Source organism: Myodes glareolus, chromosome 25, assembly GCF_982192425.1.
Source record: "Myodes glareolus chromosome 25, mMyoGla1.1, whole genome shotgun sequence".
NCBI classification, from domain to species: domain Eukaryota; kingdom Metazoa; phylum Chordata; class Mammalia; order Rodentia; family Cricetidae; genus Myodes; species Myodes glareolus.
In genome coordinates, this window is record NC_142050.1 from 4961079 (window position 1) to 4983986 (window position 22908).

The following is a 22908-nucleotide window of genomic DNA, read 5'->3' on the forward strand; positions in this document are numbered from 1 at the left end:
TGCAGGAAAATGCGTTTATCAAAAATTCATCAATCCAACTGTTCATCCATGCATATTTCAAGCTGGTGACTTCAGATGGGCAGCACAGTTCAGAAGAGTCCCTCCCTCACAGAGCCACAAAAGTGAGGGTACTGGAGGCTGAGACAGTAAAAAGAAGCAGGCAATTTTGTGAGCACATCTTGTCTTTCTAATACCAAAGGCTGACCCATTGGAGAAGACTGACGCCTACCCCCAACCCAAAGGTAAAACAAAAGGCATACACCCCTTTGTGAAAGACGCTTGTGGAAAGAACATTTTAGAAAGCTGTGGAAAAATCCACATCCTGAAAGCATTTGATTACCCAGGATTTAAAATGGGATTTTGCTCAGTGACAAGAGTACAAATTCATCCCGGCAAGGCTGGCTTCTGTGGTCAGGGGCACACGATGGCTTGGAGGGAAGGTTAATTTGGAAGGGCAGATAAACTGGGCTCCAAAACAGATTCATCAAATGTTATCACCGACGTGCCTCCCATCCCTGCACCTGAAGTTCTCTGACATGCTGTGCACTCTGAATCCACAGTCTGAGGAGGTTACAAACAGTTTCAAGCACAATTTGTTTCCCGTTTTTCTTCCCTGCTCACTGAGTTATGCGCTGCTAAACATTTCCAGAAGACTGTCAAAATGTAAGCATCCCAAGGTTTACACAGGCCACACCATTAAATAACATATAAGCACCAAGATTTAAACATTGTTTTCCAGCAATGCTAAATATTTTAGCTAAGTAAAACCTGAAGCTTGAAATGCAATAAGCATTTAAATGACTCTTTTCTGGCCAGAATTCTTACTTTCCCTGTGCGACCCTGGCTGCTGGGATGAAGGCGACCCCAGGGAGCTCGGCAAATGGTTGTGGGTTAGGAGATGCAGCAGGGGCTTGGCGACAGCGCGCCACCCAGCTTCAAGAAACTCAGCCACGACTGGAACCCAAGAATCAGTGTGTTCACTTTGTGGTCAGCTTCACATTTTTTCCTCTCCTTGGAAACAAATTAAAAAGGCAGCTAGAAAATCAGGCCTGTCTCCCACCTCCCAAGTCATCATGAGCTGGGCCGAGAGCAGAGCTGAACGGCTCCAGGCTCTACACTAGGGGAGGCTGGTTCCCTTGGGTAGCCATGGAAGCACACAGGCATGAGATGCCTACGGTGCCTCAGCCTTGGGGAGAAGGGAATGACACGGGACTGACTGCAGCAATGACAGCAGCCACGCCGCCCCAGACATGTTGGGCTGTCACTTTGGGGAGAAGAAAAACCCAGAACAAATTTCACGTGGTTTTCCCCACATGGTGATTGCATCCAATTCTAGGCCTGTCACAGGCATGCCACCCACTGAGCAGGAGTCATGGAAAGTAGGCCTCCTTCAAAGACGCTCAAGTCACTGCCTCCTGAATAGAAAAAGCCAAGGATTTCAAAGAAACACAGACAATGTGGTCCTATCAACCCCAACTTCTGGGCCTCTGGTTTCTTCCTATTCACTGTGTGCAGAATTACCCTCAGTCCCACAGAAGCATAAGCAAAGCCAGGGCGCTCTCTCATCAAACCCCACAGCTTGTAAAGAAATGGGTGGACTGTGTACTTTTTATGAGGTCTGGGTCAGTGGTTTTTTTTCCACGAAAATCTGATCTTCTATAAAATTTCTAGTAAGTGTCGAAAGAACTCAGAGGCTTTCCTCCACACCCCAAGTCCAAAGTCGGAGCCCCGAGTTTTATGACACCCTCACACGGGCACTGGTCTCTGAGGGCCAAATGCAGGTACACATCATGTACTGGAAAGCACGCCTCTGTATGTCAAACAGGAGGGGAAGGAGTCACGTGCACACTTGTCCTATTTCTGGTAAAGGCCATACCTATAACAGGTGAGCAAATAAAAATCTTATGGATGTGTTGACTCTTTCCAACTTGAATATAACTTTGTGTGTCGACCTACCGGAGCAGGGATGGGAGTCTTCAGTCTGAGAACATCCACACATACCTGAGTAGATCAATCAGTATTAACTTGAGGAGATGACTGTTGTTGAACAAAACCACAAACCCTTTTCAAGACTAACTTCTTCCAAAATCATCATAAGGAAAAGATTAGCAAGGCTTAGATAAAGCAAAATATGGTTCTGATACAACTCGGTAGTAAATTACAAATATCATTTCACACGGTTCTTATGTCCAACTTCCACTGAAGCTTTGCATTATTTTAATCCTCATGGTAAGAAGTTGTAGCAAGGGGAGCTGGGGCGATGGTCCTGCCAGTCAGCTGCTGCTGTGCAAGCATTAGGGACCAAGTTTGCACCCAGAAGTCATGTAGAAACCTAGGACTGGAGGCACTTCCATGTCACCAAGAACAGGTTACCTCCTGTTTGTGGATATGGGGACACGTGGATCCCTGGAGCGCACTGGCCAGTTAGGTAGCCAAATTGTTGAGCTCTAATTCCATGAAAGACCCTCTTCTCAGGAGTGAAGATGGGGAGAGAGCGAGGAAGACATCCGCTGAACTCTGGTTTCTACACACATGTGCATTCATACCTAATTGCTTATAGATAAACATAGCCAAATGAGCACGTGCTTTCCTAACACACAAGTTGTCTTAAGTGTTACAGATGACCAGGGTGAGATATTATTCAGTGGTTCCTTCCCTTCCCAGAGTAAAGCTTATGCTCTCCTACTCGTTCTAAACCATGCACATGAGCTCAGTAGGAACAGGATATCCCTAAACATGGCAAGAAGAAGCCATTAATGGTAAACATGTTTGTCATTCATCGTGGAAATAGAAAAGAGCAAGCAATCAATAGCTTTAAAAATAGTTTATTTCCCTTTCACAAACACATGAGCCTCTGACCATGATACAAGGCACCCCAAATTAAATAAAAACTTTGAGTATATTTGTCTGACATGATCAAGATAAAATGATTTTAAAGGTGAATGGGCGCCTACCATACAAGTGGGAGCAGGCTGGCCCCAGCACGAGGGGGTGGCATTATTCTTAGTGTCTGTTAAAATTGACAGGAATCAGCATGTGTTCATCATGTAAGCATTTATCCAAAATCAACACTCTTAGGAGCAGAACTGTGTCTCAGTTTCTTCTGTCTCTATAATAAGAATGCCAAAAGCACTTCCTTAACATTCAAAACTTTTCCCTAGTAGACTTGGTACGAGTAAGAGAGTATGATTACTAAACATCCTCAATGTGGCTTTCATTATGAAAAAACATGTTTCACATAAAACCTTCATAATACAATCCAGAGGCCAAATTTGTGCATGTTTAAAATTTGAGTCCAGGCTAGATATTTGTTTTTTTTCTTACAGTGTCTTTCATTTTTATAAATATATTCCCAGCCTTCTACTTCTTTAAACATCCTCAGAACTCTTCGCTTTAGGAACCATGGCTGCCTTTCAGTAGACTCAGGTAGGAGACATCCCTAATTTCCCTTCAGACGTACTCCAGATCAAGTTAGTGGTGCCCAAATCCCAGTGTATAGAAGATACAAACATAGGTTCGTGGGCAGTGGGCCAAAGAATAATTAGGAATAATTCCACATGATCTTGGTACAAAAACATCCAGAAAATGAATGATTGCATTTAATATAAAAAGCCTTGACCTGAATTTAAATGAGACAGATGCGGAAGGGGCGAAGCCACGCTATGGGGCTCTCTGCAGTTCCAACCGTTCGACAGCCACATCCAGGTCAGTCCGCCTACGGGCCCCCAGCAGTCACGTTTGAGGTAGATGCTGAAGGCTTGAAGAGAGGTAGGTAAAGTCCAAACCTGTTTTCAATCCCTGCAAATGTCGCAACGGCCAGTTTATAGCCCCCTACGTGGTCAGGATTGGGAGCAGGCAGAGTAATCCGGGATTTAGGAACTGGTTCAGATCCCATGGGCTTCCTATGAAGAAAGGAAATCAGTATCAACTGAGTGTTTTAAAAAAAACCCAGTAGAAGCGGGGTGGTGATGGCACACACCTTTAATCCCAGCACCTGGGAGGCAGAGATAGGCACATCTCTGTGAGTTCAATGACAGCCTTGTCTACAAGAGCTAGTTGCAGACAGGCTCCAAAGCTACAGAGACCCCTGTCTTGAAAAACAACAACAACAGAAAATTCCAGTAGAAACCAATAAAACTATGCAGCACAGAGCAAAGATTGAACTCTAGTCAGCTGTGGGCTCCCTTTGACAAGACCTTGTGGACACTGTCGCAGGAGGTAGACAGACTTGTGTGCTTTTCTCGATAAGAATCAGTATTAGAGGATGCAGAAATTTAGCTGTACGTTCACCAGGACACTCACACTCCTCCAAAGTCAACGTAGAACCATCGTTGCAATAATTCATACGTCAGCAAGGTGACACCAAACTGTGGTGAGGACCGGAAGACACGAGCTACGGAAGAGACGGAAAGAAATGATAGATACCATTAGATCTTTTAAAAAAAGTGTCCCTGATGCAAAAGGGTTAGTTAAGAACCAATGCCTTCCGTACCAGCAGCTCCCTTCCACAGAGCTTTGGCGCCTTCTTCCCGCAGGATCTTTCTGAAACAGTCAGCCACACCGCTGTAAGTGGTCTGGCCAGCCCGGGCGGCCACCTGTAATCTAGTCTTGATAACATCAGCAGGGGTCACTAAAGATGCTGCAGGCATACCTGTAGGAGAGACACAACACCATCGCAGTCTACCGCATCCTCACTATATAAAAATAACGGTGCTTTGAATGGCTGGCCGTGGAAAGGAAAGAAAGCTAAGAAGCCAACGCAATAAAATGTCCATTTTGCTGTCCTCTGGAGAGCACAACATGACAGACCTGTCTGCGAGTGTCCAACACCCCCTCCAATCTTCATTTCTTATTTCTATTCTTAAATATATAAATATTTTCAAGTAATTATTTATCCGTAACACCATTTCAAGTGGTTGAGAACAAACAGAGAAAGTGGTTTTCAAAAAAAAAAAAAATTTTTTTTTTTTTTTTTTTTTTGCTTTCCTGTTGAAATCAGAACCTTGCAAAGTTATTAGGTCTGATTTTTCAGAGGTGAGGCTTATTATATGTTTCCTCTGCATGGTTTCCTGGCTGTTGGCAGTCACAGGAGGCTGCCTTCTCTCACACATCCAGCCACCCTGTACTCCAAAACCCTAACCTCTCTTACCCAAGGCGGTAACGATAGCAAAGTAAATAGTGTGAGCCTGCGTGTGACTCTCCTAACCGCCTCTTCCTCCTCACAAAACTGATACAGCTAGAACATTTTAACAGAAGGCTTAAAACTTATACTGGCTAATAATCAATGAGGAAGGAAAACAACAACAAAATCCCTCCCAAAATTACCAACGGGAAAATTTTCTTCAGTTGTTTTTATCCAAAAATGGGGCAGCCCATGTTTGGAGTTTTGAAAAGGGAGACTGTTCAGAAAATACTGTCTCTTATGGTTTTATTACTTTTCCATTATGAACCTATTCCAAACCAACCTGGTCAGATGCAGATGCATAAATCTCCTTTGCTTTTTTTAAGGCTTAATAATTCTGTAAGAATTTCTGTCCAAACCAACATGGTCTGGCTTAGAACTCCATCTGGCCCTTCGGCAGCCAGCTTTAAAGTCCCAGCGCGAGCTATCACGAGGGGGCGTGTAACTGTGTCCTCCATGCTCCCACCCACGAGAAAAGCCTCTTCCTCAACTCCGATACCATCGATTCCTAGAAACAGCTCGTTACAAAGTACTCTGCACTTTACATGTGAAAAGTTCACTTTCTACCCAGTGTTCATCTAAGAAGTCGCACTGGGCTTCCTATTAGCTTGGAGTGAATAATTGTCATTTTGAGCCAGGAATTTATCCTCTGACATGATGAAAGGAAACACAAAAGAATGCTTAGAAACCCACTGTATTCATACCACCAATCATTTTGCTTCGCTTCCTGGTTTAGAAAGAGTTTAGCAAGGAGTCCTCTCTAAACATGAAACAAAATCCTTCTAACCACATTGCAGGTATGATCAGCTGGGGCTGGGAAAGACACAGCGATAATGGGGGAACGTTCTTTTTCACAAACATTTCCTGATCACGAGAGAAGTACTGGAGGGGAGGAGAGTATGAAGAATGGATCTGATGAGAATAAAGATGCCCGAATGAAAACGCTAAAAGAAACACAGAAACTACTTAGTAAGTTGTCTGGCAAAGCAGATTAGGGTGTAAGTGGATAGAGGCGGTGGGGGTGGGGTGCAGAAATCCTACAACCCAAGCACAAGCCCAGCCATATCTATCTGTAGCACCATAGCTCCTAAAGGATGATGTCTAGAGAGTCTAGGAGTCACTACGGACAGCCCTGTAAAGACTTCTAAGGTTGACAGTAACCCTGGAAAACTGGGTTCAGCTGCTCTAAAACATAGCCAGGCCAGCAACAGATCTTTTAAAGGGATTGGTCACCAGACAGCTGAATGGACAAAGACTCCAAATCAATTTGTCCGGTCATTCTCTGTTTTCGAAAGTCTGAAGTCAAATGGATGAAATGGTCTGGGTGTAAGAGGAGGGCAGAAGATAGAAAATATCATCTGTGTCCTCAACAGGAAGAATGCAGTCAGCTTGCTTGATTCTTTATCGATAAGACTCACACATGCATAGCCCTGGACCATCCACCACCCTAGCAACAAAAATGGTACCCAGCACTCAGCAGCTAATAAAAACAACTGTGGGGTTTCCTTGGAGCTAGAAACTATAGACAATCACTGAGAGCAAAAAGAAATTGCGACTTGGTAAATCCAGACAGCTTTGGGGCCAGAGATACTAATTTTTGTAAGTATTATATTAACATTAATAAGTTTGTGCTTCCCCATTTAAGGCTTAAAAGGTTAATACGTGTTTCTTTTAGCTCAAGGTCAAGAGGTTCCAAATTCCCCTTCTTGGCTTCTATCTACATGATCAAACTACTTGGTTGGCTATTGACGGCAATGTGATAAAGTTCCTCAATAAGAAGGAGAAAAGTCTCAGGTTCTGTTTATACTTCTAAGCTGAGATTGAGAAAGGTGTGTAGCACGGATGATGCCCGAAGTTGGGTGATACTGTCAAACTGAAGACGACTAGATTTTCTCTGAATGCCGAATGAAATTGTTTCTTTTTGCTTAGGACACCGAATCCACATGGATGATGGCTCCGGGACTCATTTCTCAGGTCCTGAGTATGTTTTCCAGCTCCTCCCCTTCCTATTACTTCTTTAATAACCATGATGTAGCCATGGCACACAAATATCTATCACACACCTTATTCCAGCAAGTCAAGGATGGTAGCTCACTTTCCTTCTGGCCTTTTCTTTCCTTCACATGTCTCCCAACAGCTCTCTTGCATAATAAACACAAACACCTGAGTCAGCAACAATTTTGAGTGATTTAGAGCTATGACTTTTCTGTCGACACCGCTTCGAGTTTCCCATGCTGTCTCTCTTAAATTCACTCTGGAGTAGATAGGCACCGGCTCTGTCTTTCCCCAGGGTGCTGCTAAGCCTGGGGACATCACTGTGGTTGCAACCGTCATCTCCAGGACAACTGGCAGGAAGTGTCCTGCAGACGCAAAGCCCAGTTTCTATGACACACTTGTTGGCTGCCCTCTCCTGACCCTGATATCCAGGGAACTCTTTTGAAGACAGTAGACCTCTTCGAGCATGTCTCTTCGATGCTCGTATTCCCACCTCTGTAGCTTTGCGCCACCTTCTAGAGTGTTGACCCTACCATGTCCTTATTTCCCAAATAAATTTTTTTCCCTTTCCTTATTCTTTTCTCAAACATCCAGGCTGTCCTCAAACTCTTAATTTTCCTGCCTTATCTTCATGAGTGTTGGGGTCATAGGTGAGCAGACCAAATGAGGCCTCGCTTGGTTTTCTTTAGTCAGATCTGTTTTTATCAGATAGAACCATATGGATCTTAATTGATAATCATTTCACTGATTAAAAAAAACAAAACCATACAAGGTCAGCAATTCTGGCTACAAATTGAGTGCAAGGTCAACCTTGGCTGTCCTAATGAGAAGCTGTATCAAAATAATCAATCACATAATCAATGTATTAGACCTCGAGTCCATCCTCAACACCTCAAATAAACACAGGAATTTAAAATGCCACAGAACTTTACATGTGTCATGACAAGTCAATTTCCTGATTTTGACCTTGTATGATAGCTATGGAAGATGCAAGGTTCCTAGGAAGTGTACATGAAAGATGACTAAATTGTTTTCACAACTTCCTGTGTACTTACTTTTATTTAAGAATAAAAGGTAAGACACAAAGAATCCCCTCCAGGCTTCCTAATTACAGCTCTTGCAAGTTCCCCTCTGGTCCCTAAATTACCATTCTCTCTGTAATTTTTCAGCTCTCTTTCCTTGCTGCCCCTTCCTGTCTGAGGATGCCTGGCTGTCTGCTGATATTCAGAGTGAAATTGTGGACCGAGCAGCCACGCTTTTGGCCGTGGGTGGCACCTGCCATACTCCAGACCTGCTTCCCCACCACTCTCCATTATGGATCAGAGATTATTCATGCTGAAGGTGCTAAGGTAGGCTGGCAGGGCTGAACCTTTCCCAAATGCTGATAGGTGCAGCGAGAAGAATTTATCCTCTACTCTGGAAGGAGCTGTGAATTTATGTACCTGTGGCTGAGTTTCGACATGAGCCCGGCCCTGCGTTCCATCAGCTCAACACCTGCTCTTTCCGGGCCGAGGGCTCCTTCTCTGTACTACAGTTCTAGGTTTGAACCTACGGACAGATGTTGCGTGAAGCTCTAGATGACATGGGGAGCGGCTGAGCTGGCTACACCTCCGGAAGTGCAGCTCGCTAACTTACTTCTTTGAGAATACCCAAGGCACCTACTGCTCACTAAGAGGTCAAGAGTGTCCACGCTGGCTTCTGCGTTATCAAGAGTAGTTTTTCCTGCCAGTGCTTTGACTCAGTCTGCTTCCTGAGTACTGAGTGCTGCTGCTGCTGCTTTTATGGCGTATTTCTCGCAGCTTAAGGTGTTCTGGAAGGAAGCTGGATCAGTATGTATATACTTCACCACATTTGTTGCCGTTACTTTTTATTCTCAAGGCTCTAAGAATTGAATTATTCAATTATCAAATCTTCTGTGTCAGCAGACTCTCCCCTCTTAGTACTAATAACATACCTTGAGCCACAGGCATCCAAAAAACTGCTTCTGATCCACACCCAAAAAGAAACACTAAGTACTTGTTTAAAGCTGAGAAGCTCTGGGGTAGTAATAAAGGAATATCAGGTGTGGCTAGTTTTATGTCACCTTGACACAAACTATAGTCATCTGAGAGGAGGGAACCTCAACTGAGAAAATGCCTCCATAAGATTGAGGATAGGCAAACCTATTAGTAATTAATGGAGGAGGGCCCAGACCATCGTGGGTAGGGCCACCCCTGAGTTGGAGGTCCTGGGGTTTATAACAAAGCAAGCTGAGCAAGCTCTGGAGAGCAAGCTAGTAAGTAACACTCCTCCACGCCTCTGCATCAGCTCCTGCCACCAGGTTCTTGCCCTGTTTGAGTTCCTGTCTGGACTTCCTACAGTGATGAACAGTGATGTGGAAGTGTAAGCAAATGGACTGTTTCCTCCCCAAGTTGCTTTTGGTCACGGTGTCTCAGCACAGTAATAGCAGCCAAACTAGGCCACCAGGTAAGTGCTCAGAGAACAGGATGGAAGCAGGGCTAAAACGACAGCTCAGGGTGCTGATGCCTCCAGAATTTCAAGACCAGTGTGCTTTCATGTTAAAAACAATCATACTTTGTACCAGCAAACTCAGTTCCAAGAATCTATTTCTCCAATAAGATAGGTCCAAAACCAGAAAAAGAATCTTTAAGCCTAAAGATCTGTTTTGTTTTGATAAAAATCACTTATGTAAAGTTTCAAGCATTTGGACAGTTGTAAATATCTCTGATTAAAACTATATTATTCTACCTTTTTATTGAATTCTATTTTAAAATTTTGGATTGCATTTATCATTTTCAAGAGTCTTCTGTTTGTGGGTTTTTTTGGGGGCATCACTAGGGCATTATTATCTATCTATCTATCTATCTATCTATCTATCTATCTATCATCTATTTATTGTCTTATTTGTTATTTATTTAGTCTCTCTAAGTTTATTAAGCTGTTTTTCCTTGTCTTCTTTAAATTCCTGGAACTCTTTGATTACCATTTGTGATTGTTTTGTGGTTGTTTTTGTTTTAATTCTGTGTTCTGGAGTTCATCAAGGTAATTCTTACTGGCAGACATTTCCATAGGACTGATAGATTTGGGGATGGAAGAGGATGCTGCCTTAATCTTTCATATTTATCTATTTTGTCATGAGATCTGAGCTTGTCGACTTCTTTTGTTAGTTCTTGTCTAATACGGACAGAGCAGGTTGGGACAGGAGAGGAAAATGTGCAGACTGAGTTGGGCCTAGAAGATGGACACGGGGGACTGGGTTGTTGCACAGGGCTAAGGTTAGGGATCGTGTCCTAGTCCAAGCTTGAGTTAAGGGATAGATGGAGGGGCTGCAGTGGTATGAGAAGGGAAGTATTAGGTAAACTTACCAGGCTAGACCTCGGAGATGTATGTGTAGAATCTGGCTGGGTGAAACGGTTGAATGGAGCATGGAAGGGGCTCATAGGTTGAGGCAGGCAAGGAAGGTCCTGATGGAAGTCTAGAGATTGGTAGCAGCATCGACAGGAGTGGCCAGACTTGGCTGGATCATGGGATGTGGGATTGGGGAGAGGCGTGGGGGGTTAGGGAGAGTGTACGAAGGGAAGAACCAAGAGGTCTCATCTAGCTAGACCCTATTCAACAGATTCTTACTCAACCATGTTCCCTGCTCTCTTCACAACAGTTAGAAGATGGAACAACCTAAGCATTCTTCAATTGACTAATAGATAATAAAAATGTGGTACATATACACAATGGATGTAATGGATATTATTGGTTGTCAACTTGACTACATCTGGAATGAATTACAATCCAGAAATGGAGGGCACATCTGTGAGAAATTTTTTGCTTGCTTTGAAGTGATTGAATCCACTTCTTGGATTGACCTTTGAAACAGGAAGACACACATCTCTGACCTTGACCTTGAGGCAGCAAGGCACACCTCTAATCTAGGTCATACCTTCTGCTGGAATTCTATATAAGGACATAGAAGAAGGAAGCTTTTGCTGTTGGCCTGCTTTCCCCTGCCTTGTTAGCACATTCCTTCACTGGCATTGGAGTCTACTAATCTGGAATTCCTACATATACTGAAGACCAGCTGAGACAGCCAGTCTGGTGGACTAAGCAACTACTGGTTTCCTGAACTTTCCATTCATAGCCAACCATTGTTGATTAGCTGAGTTGAAGCCTGTATGACATTCCAATAAATTCCATATATATATAAGTTCCATATATGTGTGTGTGTGTGTGTGTGTGTGTGTGTGTGTGAAGAGAGATTCATTCTATAAGTTCTTTTCCTCTAGAGAACACTAATACAATGGTATACTATTTAGCTGCAAAGAAAAATATATGATCAAATCTGCAGATAAATGTATTGAAGTAGAAAAAGAATATATTGAGTGACACACCCCAAACAAACAGAAAGAGAATATTACACGCTTTCTCTCATCTAAGATTCCTAACTCCAGATCTGAAGAAGCTAGTACATAAGAAGTAGGGAAGTAAAGAGGGATGTGGATACAGGCGAATGTGGGGGTAGGGCTTCAGAGAGGGATGAAATAAGCAAAGAAGAAGGAGGGAGAAGAGTAAGATAATAAGGATATCTGAAAAGAGCATAAGGAATCAATACTACTAACTATCTACTTAATAAAAATTCCAGTCGGGGCATGGTGGTGGAGTATGCCTTTAATCCCAGCACTGGGGAGGCAGAGGCAGGTAGATCTCTGTGAGTTCGAGGCCAGCCTGGTCTACAAGAGCTAGTTCCAGAACAAGCTCCAAAGTCACACAGAGAAACCCTGTTTCATAAAAGCAAACAAACAAAAATTCCTGTAACATATTCACATACATATTCACAAATAGTTTAAATGAAAATTTCCCAACTGGGCTGATGATGCCACCCCAAGAACCATAGACTATCTAATGAGAATCTCAACAAAAGGCATTAAACACCCTCTTGAGTTGTCGGTCAGTATTGTCTAAGAGACATCTAGAATATTATAGGGTACTCTTAGTGGTAAAGTGTAAGGTACTGAAGATACCACATGCTTCAGACATGGGCCAAGAGGATCAGAGCTGAGATTCCTCCCTGATGACCGTCTTTCATGATACCAGAAGGCACCATGCAAGCTTTGAAATGAGAGCAGTAACCAATAGTCCTACCAAACTATAATGTCTCTGAACCACAACAACCGGCACAACAGAATAACCCTTAGGGTGCAATCGTGGCACATATTTCTTGGTGTAACCGCCTTTCTAATTGGACTTCAGGCCCGGTCAACAAAAAATGAATTCAGGTCTTGGGCTGGAAACCTAGCCAACTACTTATGACTAGTGAAGCCATGGATCTTGGAGGAGAACCTACAACTGCCAGGTTACTAAACAAGCATAACCCTCAAGTACATTCTAAATATTTGCCCTTATACCCACAGAGCAGTGTAGTAGTCCTCACCCCTCATCAAGGAAACTTCTCTTTGCAACAAATGGAGACCATTATAGAAAATGTAGAGTCATGGTGCCAAGCTCCATCTGATATACCTACAACACAACCCTTGTATTTAAGGCTTACGTTATTCATGGAAGAAGGGTGGATAGATTGTAAGAAACAGATGAACAGAAAGTTTGCTTTAAGGTTGTGTCTCCTAGAAGTCTCACCAACGTGAACATCTAAACATAAACAAAGATGATGGCAACAGTCATACGAACAAGGAGGAAAGCTTGAGACCTCAACCCTATTTAATTAAAACAAAACAAAACCCAAATAATTAGAGGCACCTAAGGAATGCTAAAAGCAGGAGAAATAGTCTTCTCCCAGGAAAAGCACACCAATTGACTTTCCAATACAAAATAGTCAGCTCTGAAAACATCCATACAAGTAACATTATATAGATTAAGTAGATTGTATTTATGTATTTAGAACACACACACACACACACAAAACAACAATTATGGGAAAAGACACCATGAATTTGATAAAGAATGGTCACAATAGGGACACAGGAAGGATTGTGGGGAGAAGAGAGAAAGAAAGGGAAATAATGTAATTATATTATAATCTCAAAAAATTAAAATGAAAAATAATGATAAGATCCAGCTGTTAAAACTATGCTTAATGATACAATAAAATCACTATAGTTGAGCTTTTCTCAATACTAACATGATGGCAACTATTTGAGATGTTTGTCTGGTATTCCACTCAACCCTCACAATACTTGTTTTTGTGAAGCTAAAACAGTTATCACCAAATTTGAAGAAAGGATCAAGAGGGAATCAGTGACTTGTGTAGGTCATAGGGTCTAAGTGGGGAAGTGAATCTGACCCTTGGAGTCTCACCCCACAGTACATGCCACCAATCACCCTACAGTAGTCAACAATGCTGAAGACACAGTGTCACTGAAGCCATCTAAACCATCCAGGTAGAAAGCGAAAGTGATAAGTAAGGCTGGTGAGATGGCTGGGGATAAAGCCACCAAGCCTGACAGTCCACGTTTGGTTGCTGAGACCCACACAGTGGAAAGAGCAAACTGACTCCCTCACTTGTCTGTGCACTACAACTTCCATCTACATATATATCTTCATAAAGTACATGAATAATTGTAATAAAAATTTAAGCTAAACAGCAACTCTCTTCCAGCAATATTTACCATTTCTAATTTTTTTTTACCAAGACAGAATTTTTGTGTATACCCCTGGCTGTCCTAGAACTCACTCTGTAGACCAGCCTGGCCTCAAACTCAGAGATGCGCCTGCTTATGCCTGAGTGCTGGATTAAAGGCGTGTACCACCATCACCCAGTCATTTCTAAATATTTTATAGTGAACTATATTACTTTCATAACCAGCAAAAATAAAATAAAATAAAAAGGAAAAGCAATATCCAGGTGTGGTAACATGCGCTACCTAGTGTATTCATAACCAGACGTGAGCCTGGTTCTCAGTATCTGCTTTCCCCAAGAGAAGAGTTAAACGTTTTAATAGTTTGAGGAAAACAAGGTTATGAGAGAATCTTTGACCCTGAGTTGAGCTCTCACCATCCTTAATCTCATATTTGGTACTTGTGGAGTGATTTAGGGGCAGTTTCTTCTACATTCCATCTTCATAGCTATTGAATACATGACACATGCTAGTCTCTACGCAAAGCGCCTCCCATGATGCGCCCCTCCCTGAAATCCAGGCTGGACTCTACAATGCTGTCTCTATGCAAAGCTGAGGAAGAGAAACCTATTTGGTCACACGTCAATCAATAGTACTTAGTTTTCCATAGGTCCTACCTCTGTGAGCCAGAGCTGTTCTGTCCTGGGCACACTAGTTGTTTTAAGTAATAATGAAAGTGACAGACTACAACACGCAGGAAGGGAGATCTGGAATACAGAACTCCGACTTTCATTTCCAGTTCAGCCATTTGTTGTGTCCTGAGCAGTCACATTTTGCTTCAGCTCTGGACAAGTTTGCACGCAATAATTTGTTTAGATACCTTTAGGGCACAAGTATTTAAGTTTTAAAAAGTTCAAGCCAAACCATTTTCATTTTTGGGCCACTAAGTGAAATTAGGAAATAATATGGAACATGAATTAAAATGTACCAATACCACAGAAAACAAACAAGTAAATCAACCAATCGTTAGTAAATACTCTAAAGCTAAAAGTCACTTAATAATCTAACTTGACAAAATACAGATTAATTTCTTCTCTGTCACTTGATAGCTTCATGAAGTCATGAAGATGTCATTGTTTTTTAACGCTGAGTAGAACTCCAATGTGTATATGTTCCACACCTACTTTAACCATTCTTCTATTGAGGGGCACCTAGGTTGTTTCCAGGTTCTGGCTATTACAAATAATGCTGCTATGAACATAGTTGAACACATGCTTTTGTAGTATGATTGGGCATCTCTTGGGTAAAATTCTGCATGCAAATGGATGGAAACAGAAAACGCTTTACTGAGTGAGATAACCCAGACCCAAAAAGATGAATATGGTATGTACTCACTCATAAGTGAATTCTAGCCATAATTAAAGGACATTGAGCCTATAACTCGTGATCCTAGAGAAGCTAAAAAGAAGGTGAACCCAAAGAAAATCATATAGTTATCCTCCTGGATATTGGAAGTAGACAAGATTGCCAGGCAAAAGTTGAGTGCGGAGGGTGGGTGGGTGTAAGGGGAGATGGGTAGGGAGAAGGGAGAAGGGGAGGATTGGGGAGAGCTTGGGGGAATGGGATGGGTGGGATGGAGGAAGGGTAGATATGGGAGCAGGGAAGTAAATATCTTAATTAAGGGAGGTATTTTAGGGTTGGCAAGAGACTTGACTCTAGAGGGGTTCCCAGGTCCAAGGAGATGTCCCCGGCTTGTTCCTTGTGCAGCAGAGGAGAGGGTGCCTGAACTGGCCTTGTCCCATAGCCACACTGATGAAAATCTTGCATATCACCATAGAACCTTCATCTGGCGATGAATGGAGATAGAGACAGAGAACCACATTGGAGCACTGGACTGAGCTCCCAAGGTCCAAATGAGGAGCAGAAGGAGGGAGAACATGAGCAAGGAAGTCAGGACCACATGGGTGTGTTCACCCATGGAGACAGTGGGACTGATCTAATGGGAGCTCACCAAGGCCAGCTGGACTGGGACTGATGGAGCATGTGATCAAACCAGACTCTCTGGATGTGGCTGGTAATGAAGGCTGACTGAGAAACCAAGGACAATGGCACTGGGTTTTGACTCTACTGCATGAACTGGCTTTGAGGGAGCCTGACTTGTTTAGATGCTCACCTTCATAGACCTGGATGAAGGGGGGAAGACCTTGGACTTCCCACAGGGCAGGGAACCCAGACTGCTCTTAGGACTGGAAAGGGAGGGGGAGGTGGGGAGGCGGAGGGAAAAGGGAGGTGGGAAGGAGGTAGAAATTTTTAATAAATAAATAAATAAATAAAAGTCATGAAGACTCTGCCAAAAACTGTCAGAAAAAAAAAAATCAAAAACCCTATCTCTGTAGTATGATGGATGGGGTTAGGGCCAGAGGCTGGAGGCGCGGGGTGGGTGGGGGAAAAGGGCAGCACTGTATGGATGAGACTTACCAGCTATAGCACCAGCTAAGAGCAGGCTTCCCGGGCTGACCTGCCCATCTTCATTTGCAAAGGAAGCCTTCACGTGGGCGTAGCAGGGGAAGTAGATGGCTGAGAAAGGAATGTCCCGCAGAAAGCATGCTTTGGCACCCTGTGAGGTTTTGCAAGGGAAAGAAACACCACATGAAACACACATCCCATTGCGGAAGTCAGGCTTCTCTGGAACTCACCTCAGAACAGAATATTCCTGGAGAAGACCAAATCTGTACTCACGCATCAAAAAGGGAACAGTAAAATAACCCGCATTCTCGAAGCCACAAGTCTGAGTCTTGTTCTTCCAAACATGACTAGATTTGTCCTAGGATGTGAGGATGCGGGAAAGGGGAGGTCTCATTTGCTCTTAAGGCTGAGATTCCAATTAGAACAACTTTGGAACTCTGCCTGTGACTCTCTTCAAGTCTCTGTGGGTGGAAGATCTGTTGGCTGGTCTCAGGGTAAGACAGGAAGCAACAGTCAAGGTGCCTCTCTGTTCATAAATCAGGAGAAAGACAAGCTGTGGAGGTGCAAAGGGAAAGGTCCAATTTTTGTATCATTTGAGAATCCTGATAAAAGTGTTGGAGTCTTTCCCAGAAAAAAAAAGACATATACATAAAAACAAATCTTTCCAGAGAGTACTAGGATTTTTATCCATTGCTTAGGGTTTATAAAATATTGATAAATACCTACTTTAAAATATTTACCATAATTGACATATTCAAGAGCTCAATATAGGACAATTAACTTCAGAAGTGAAGTTTTCACTAAATAATTTCTGATGCCAAAATCATGCCATGCTGAGTACCCAACCACTGATGATACCAAAAACAGAATCCGGCGTTAGGATGCAAACTACAACACACACACTGTTTCTTAGACTGAGTGGGCAGGAAACCAACCCCTTTCAATACTGTTTCATTCACAGATTTCTAAGGCTCCAAATTTCTACCAATTAGAAAGATTCCCAAAAGAAGATAATTGAATTCATCCAGACTCGACAGATCTAGTCTCATCCAATGACGTGCATGAGGTCTAGTTAGGTGATGCTGGGGTTTCCTGTCGGTCAAAGTTCTTTAGGTCACTCATCTGTCATTCACTGTAACAAAGACATTTCACTCCTGACTCAAACTGAGATCTAGGGGTATAAAACCGTCAGTCTTTTTTCACGGAAACTGTTATTAACCCAGGTCTACTGTAACTTAATTAGTTGTCCTACACAAGTAATACAAGTGGAACTTTAAACTTAATCCTGTTAAATTTAATCCTACTTTAGCTGGACCAAAGGCTTAGAACCTGGATTCTGTCTAGATTTGACTGAATTTGGGTATTCCTCTATTGACTGACCCACGGAGACTTTATGCGTTCATTCTTCATGAAGGTATTAGGAAAAGGGCGGGCCCCTCTCAGGTACTATGTGTCAGCTCATGCAACTACAGCTTGTAACTCTCCAAACTGTTAGGTGACTAATAGAAAATAAGTACGACAATATCCATCACTTAAGTCTCCTTTCACACATGTAAAACCTGGTGCCCAGGACGTTTATCTATCAACTGCATATTTGAGGGTCATGTTCAATGGTACCTTAGGTATAACTACAGACAAGTCTAACATGCTAGATGCTAAGACTTTGCTTTTGGGAGGCATGCAGTAAAGAAGAGCGTCAGCAGCTACATGAACACTCAGTGCTTACTTTAGGGTTGGTTCTTTAAATAAGCTTAGAGAATTGGTATCACTTTCCAATTTCTTGTTTTCTCCTCCATTTTAATTCTTGCTTCAAGTTTTTCTGTGAGCTCTGGTTATCTGATCACACGTTTGTGTTGTCCACACATGTGTGCTGTCCACAAGAAGTAGACCAAATACGCAGCTCCACTGAAGATCAGTTAAATACGGCTCTCTCCCTTCATGTGAGGGAAAAGCAACCCGCACCACTTCCTTAATTAATTGTAAGGATTTCCTGAGAGGTATAATTCTTCCTACACATTCTCCTTTATATTATACGTTTAGCAATATGGATCTCCAGTGTTACATTTTATTGACATACCTCTGGGCTGACATTATTTCTTTGCTAACAATAGTTTATCTTAAGGAAACTAAATTCTTATAGAGAAATCCTGCTATAGAATATTATGTTTGTCTAAAAATTTACAAATTTAATCTGCTGTCCACTGTTTTTGCTCATCAGAGATCACTTTGCAAACACTGTAAACATTTTAGAGCACTGCCAATAGAAATATAAGCAACAACTCCAGAGTTGAAGCCATGCCGAAGTTGCTTTAACATATTCCCTTCCTTCTTAAACCCACAGTGTGTGGCTTTCGCTTTGTTTTGACCTGGAATGATTTAGTGTCCCCTCCATCTTTAATTGTGTGGTTTATACTTTTATTCTACTTGCTTCTTTAAAACTCATATGGTTCAGGATGTCCTGAAGGTAGGTTCCTCTGTTCTCACCCCTTTCAAAGCTTTGCTTTTCCAGTTTCTTCTCACTGATATCCCTAACCTCTTTCAGCTAGAGCAATCAATGCTCCATTCATCTGGTCAGTCATGGTCCACCTATCGCTCCTCACCTTCTTTGATGATTGCTGTGCTGGGACACCAACCTTTTAAATACCATCTCTTCATTCATTTCACCCCCAAACACCACCCTTTCTAGTGGGCATCTTTTAAGTAGAAGATGGACAGGCATGGATTCCACATGGCTCCACACTGTCTACATCTTCTTAATACTGTCCTGAGATTTTCCTAATTGTGTATACGCCTAGGTGTTGCCTGCTTCATACTGGAAGAAACCAGGGATCAGGAATGACTTACTTTATGAAATGATAATGATTTAATTTATGGAACACCTAACAAAATCTGTGGCTTACAGGCATGTTCTTGATGACAGTGATTTTTTTGCTTCGGTGATGTCCATGGAAAGAAAGGGCACAGCTAGAGAGACCCCCCCCTCCCTGCAGGAGACTTTGGAATGTATTGTTAGCTTTCTACAAGGGCACTAACTCACTTCTCTGAAAATTATTCCAGAAAGCAAAATGATAATTTTAGTTGTTGAGATAACGATCAATGTTATTCGTTGGAAACAGACAAGTTGCGCAGAAAACAGCCATTTTGTACCAGAGTGCTAGAGCCAAAAAAGAGGAGACTGGTGTGTTTCAGGATCTGTAGATTCAATATGATCAAAAATCACATTGTGAGGGAGCAAACTTGGGACCTAAAAAGTTCACACTGCCTTCCTCAATTCTTGAAAGCATGAGTCAATCCCTGTGAGAAGATAGAACTCGGTAGAAGAGATGAATAGAGCGGGGAGACAAATGAAGAACAAGCCTGGCAGAAGCAGAGTTTACCTGTAACACAGTGGGTGCAGAGCAGGCTGGACTCGCTCAGGAAACAGGCAGTGTGGTCAAAGAAACCAGAACAATGGAAGGCTGGGTAAGAGGTCTTAGGTTGCTGATGATCTGAGAAGAAAAAGAACTCCCACTGTCCCTGTTCCACAGGCAGGATGGTTGTTCCGGCAAGTGAAGGCCGGAACACTGCTTCCCTACCTATTAGAATAGCAAGAACACCCCATAGAGGATCCTCCAATACTGGGGGGCAAGAGTTGAGCACTGGGGACAACTTTACACTGTAGAACACCAACGGGGGAAACACTAGTGGAGCTTCAGGAAAAAGTGAAGTACCCACCATCACAAAAATCAAGGGACAAATGTGGCCAGAAGGGTTGTGTTTCCTTGCCTTTATTGTTCTCTAAACCTATACCTGTGCAAGAGACTCCTTCAGCAAATAATTCAGAAGGCGCCGTAGCTTCTCCTCAGCAGCCAGGGCATCAGAATCCAGCCTTCCTGGAGACTAAAATCTACAGGAAAAGTCAGGCTTATTGGGTTTCCCTGGCCTCCTCTCCTAGACCACTCCTTCCAGGTCTTAGTCACAAAGCCAGTGCAAATTTGGTGGGCCGCCTTAGGCAATCCCTGACCTGTTGAGCCCACACAATGGAAAAGGCAGGCAGTATGTCAAAAGGGCGAGGTAAATTCTCTACCAGATTCCTGGATAAATCCTTCGCTCTGTGAACACCCATTTCCCAGCACAACATGAGTCTGAACCTGCTGGCTTGAATTCTACTTGCCTCCATGTAAGACCTTTCCTAGGTGATCAAGTCGTGCTGACTACAAGCAGCTCTGTAGTAGAGACAGGCCGTGCTATCTGCAGCCTGTGTCAGCAATGTGGAAATCATGATGTTGGCCATCAAAAAAAATTAATAAATTATGTAGATTAACCGTTTAAATCTTTAATCTTTCAGCCCCCGTATGAAAATGCCCAGAGTTCCTGGCTCCTCTTTCACTCGTTATCTGGGTGGATTTGCCCTTGTTCTCTGATTGGCCTTGAATTTTCTGGGTATAGTAAAATCACATATGGAAAATCACGAAACACAAAATACAATCCTCTAACCTAATCACTAAAGTACCCCCTATCTCCAAAGAAGGGAAATTATTAATTTCTTTCTTTTTAAAATGAAAGGCTCGTTGATGAACAGATGGGAACAATAGAAAGCATTTCCAGGCAACCTAATAGGCAAATAATCTTGAGCTGACTACACTTCAATTCTGGACTGTTCTAACGTCTTCTTCACCATTCCTCCTTAAGGATAAGGCAAGCATCTTTAAGGTGGACTCACTCTAAGTTCACAATTTACAATTGACAAGGTCAGTTAGTAGCCTTGAGGATGCTGTCCATAAACATAGTATCTTCACAGCAAAAGAATCATTTTATTTATTTCTCCTGCCTTTTTGATGTGGACACAGTTGGAAGCCCAGGGGAACTTTAATCAATTCTTAAGTTGCTGGAAGCATCCATTCAAGTTTACTCTGGCTGTTCCGCTGGGTACAAGACTGTCAAGATACAACACACAAGACCCACCCTCCCTCTGTCTCTTACACACACACACACACACACACACACACACACACACACACACACTCTTAAAAGTTCTTCACCCTTTGAATCCCACCAGCCCCACCAAGCCAACATTAGGCATGGACGCCAGTTCTGTATTAGCTGAGGAAGCCAATGCTGAGCGATAGTACTGATAAAGATGTCAGAGGCAGGGCAGGTCTTTTTGCATGCTAATTCCTTCTTATTCTAGCAGTACCTGCAAACACAGCTCTAAACAGACTATTTCTAATACAGAGAAAGGTAATTACACTCACAAAGGCACCTCTGTGTCGGGCAGGCTTGCACCAGGAGCCAGCAGGTCTGGGGGACTGGGGCTTAATGGAGACTCCAGCAGTGAATGCACATTGTCTGGCATGGGGGAGAATGCCAGACTGGGGACCCCCACAGTACTCAAGACAACAGTGGTGCACCTTGTCTGAGGAGGTTATTTAATGCCCCTGGCACCTGTCATCAGAACCACCCCTCTTTTCCGACCTTACAGGTTTAGAATTTATTTGGCATGCATAATTGTATATTTTGATCTGGAGCTGCAAACAATGGGCAGCGTGTCATGTCTTGATCCCTCAGCATTCCTCTTGGCTTCCCCTCAGCCACTTAACCCTTCCATGCCCAGCTCGGCAGCAGCAGGCTTTCTGTCCGAGGCTCAATACCCAGTTTCACCACCCCTCTGCCCCAAAAAAGGAAAAAGGAAGCTATGTAATATACTTCAAGTAGAAGGAGAGCTGCTTTCAAGGAAATAGTAGCAGGAGAGACCAGACAGGGAAAACACTGGTTCCGCTCAAGACCTCCATCCCAACTTTCCTATGCGACGGTATAATGTTAATTATATACGACTTGAACAGGACCTGGCTGATCACCTCGGCAGTGTCCAGACCAGCTAAGGGGATGGCACTATTGTTAAAATCAAATAAACTAGTCACCGACTGTCAGAGAACATCCAATGACTACAATTTGAATATAAAATACAAGAGCCTCCCATTTGGTTCTAATCAAGCGACATTGATGGCATTATTTTCTTCTTAATTCCAGTGTAATTCTAAAAAATTATCTTAGCAGCTCAGGGTCTTTTGGTGGAGAGGAAATGCCCCTTACTGGCTCAGTTGTTCTGCGACTGTAAACGGCTCTGTCACCAATAGGGTTGTCACTCAGGCGGACCAGAAGCCCTGGCTGATATAGATGTGTGTGTGTGTGTTTAGTTTCCCCTCCATACATGAGGACACCATGTGGATGACTGTCCTCTGAATCCGGGGATGTCATCTTTTCTGGTACCCAGGACCTTCTCTGCAGCTGTGTGGCTCCACACTCAGAACGAGCCACACTGACACTGGTTATTTTCATTCATTCTGCTCTTGCAGTCTGTTTTACTTCATTAGTCCTGGAACATCTTCAGCCATCATCTCTCCTTTCCTTCGGTCTTTTATACTTAGTAAGCCACCTCAAATTCCCTCAGAAATGTTTTCTGAATAAATCCTATCTTATAGCTCTCTACTTCTTTATTCAGCTGGGTTCAACTCGGGCAAGGCCACTTGTTCAGTTTAAAATTCTAACCATCATAATTTTACTTAATAGTTTTTTTTAAAATAAACCTTCAATTTATATTTCAGTTTAAAATCTTTACATTTCTGTATGTTTAGACTATGTGCTATTCTTGTAATCTCTTAATGCTTTCTGTGACTTGAGATCTTTTATTTCCCTTGGTACAGTACCTGAAAAGTCCTCTGA

General features: G+C 42.8%; 1 protein-coding gene across 3 annotated transcripts in view; it reads right to left on the reverse strand.

Moving 5' to 3' along the window:
• The window catches only part of Slc25a13 (solute carrier family 25 member 13), a 176074-nt gene continuing 153166 nt past the window's right edge, over positions 1–22908 (reverse strand). For all 3 annotated transcript variants that reach the window (XM_087901791.1, XM_087901789.1, XM_087901792.1), the window contains 4 exons: positions 16219–16357; positions 4493–4651; positions 4303–4393; positions 1–3902 (listed from right to left, as the gene is read on the reverse strand). In XM_087901791.1, coding sequence (XP_087757917.1) covers positions 3716–3902; positions 4303–4393; positions 4493–4651; positions 16219–16357 — 576 coding nt within the window. In that variant the 3' untranslated portion in view covers positions 1–3715. The remainder of the gene's footprint in view (positions 3903–4302; positions 4394–4492; positions 4652–16218; positions 16358–22908) is intronic.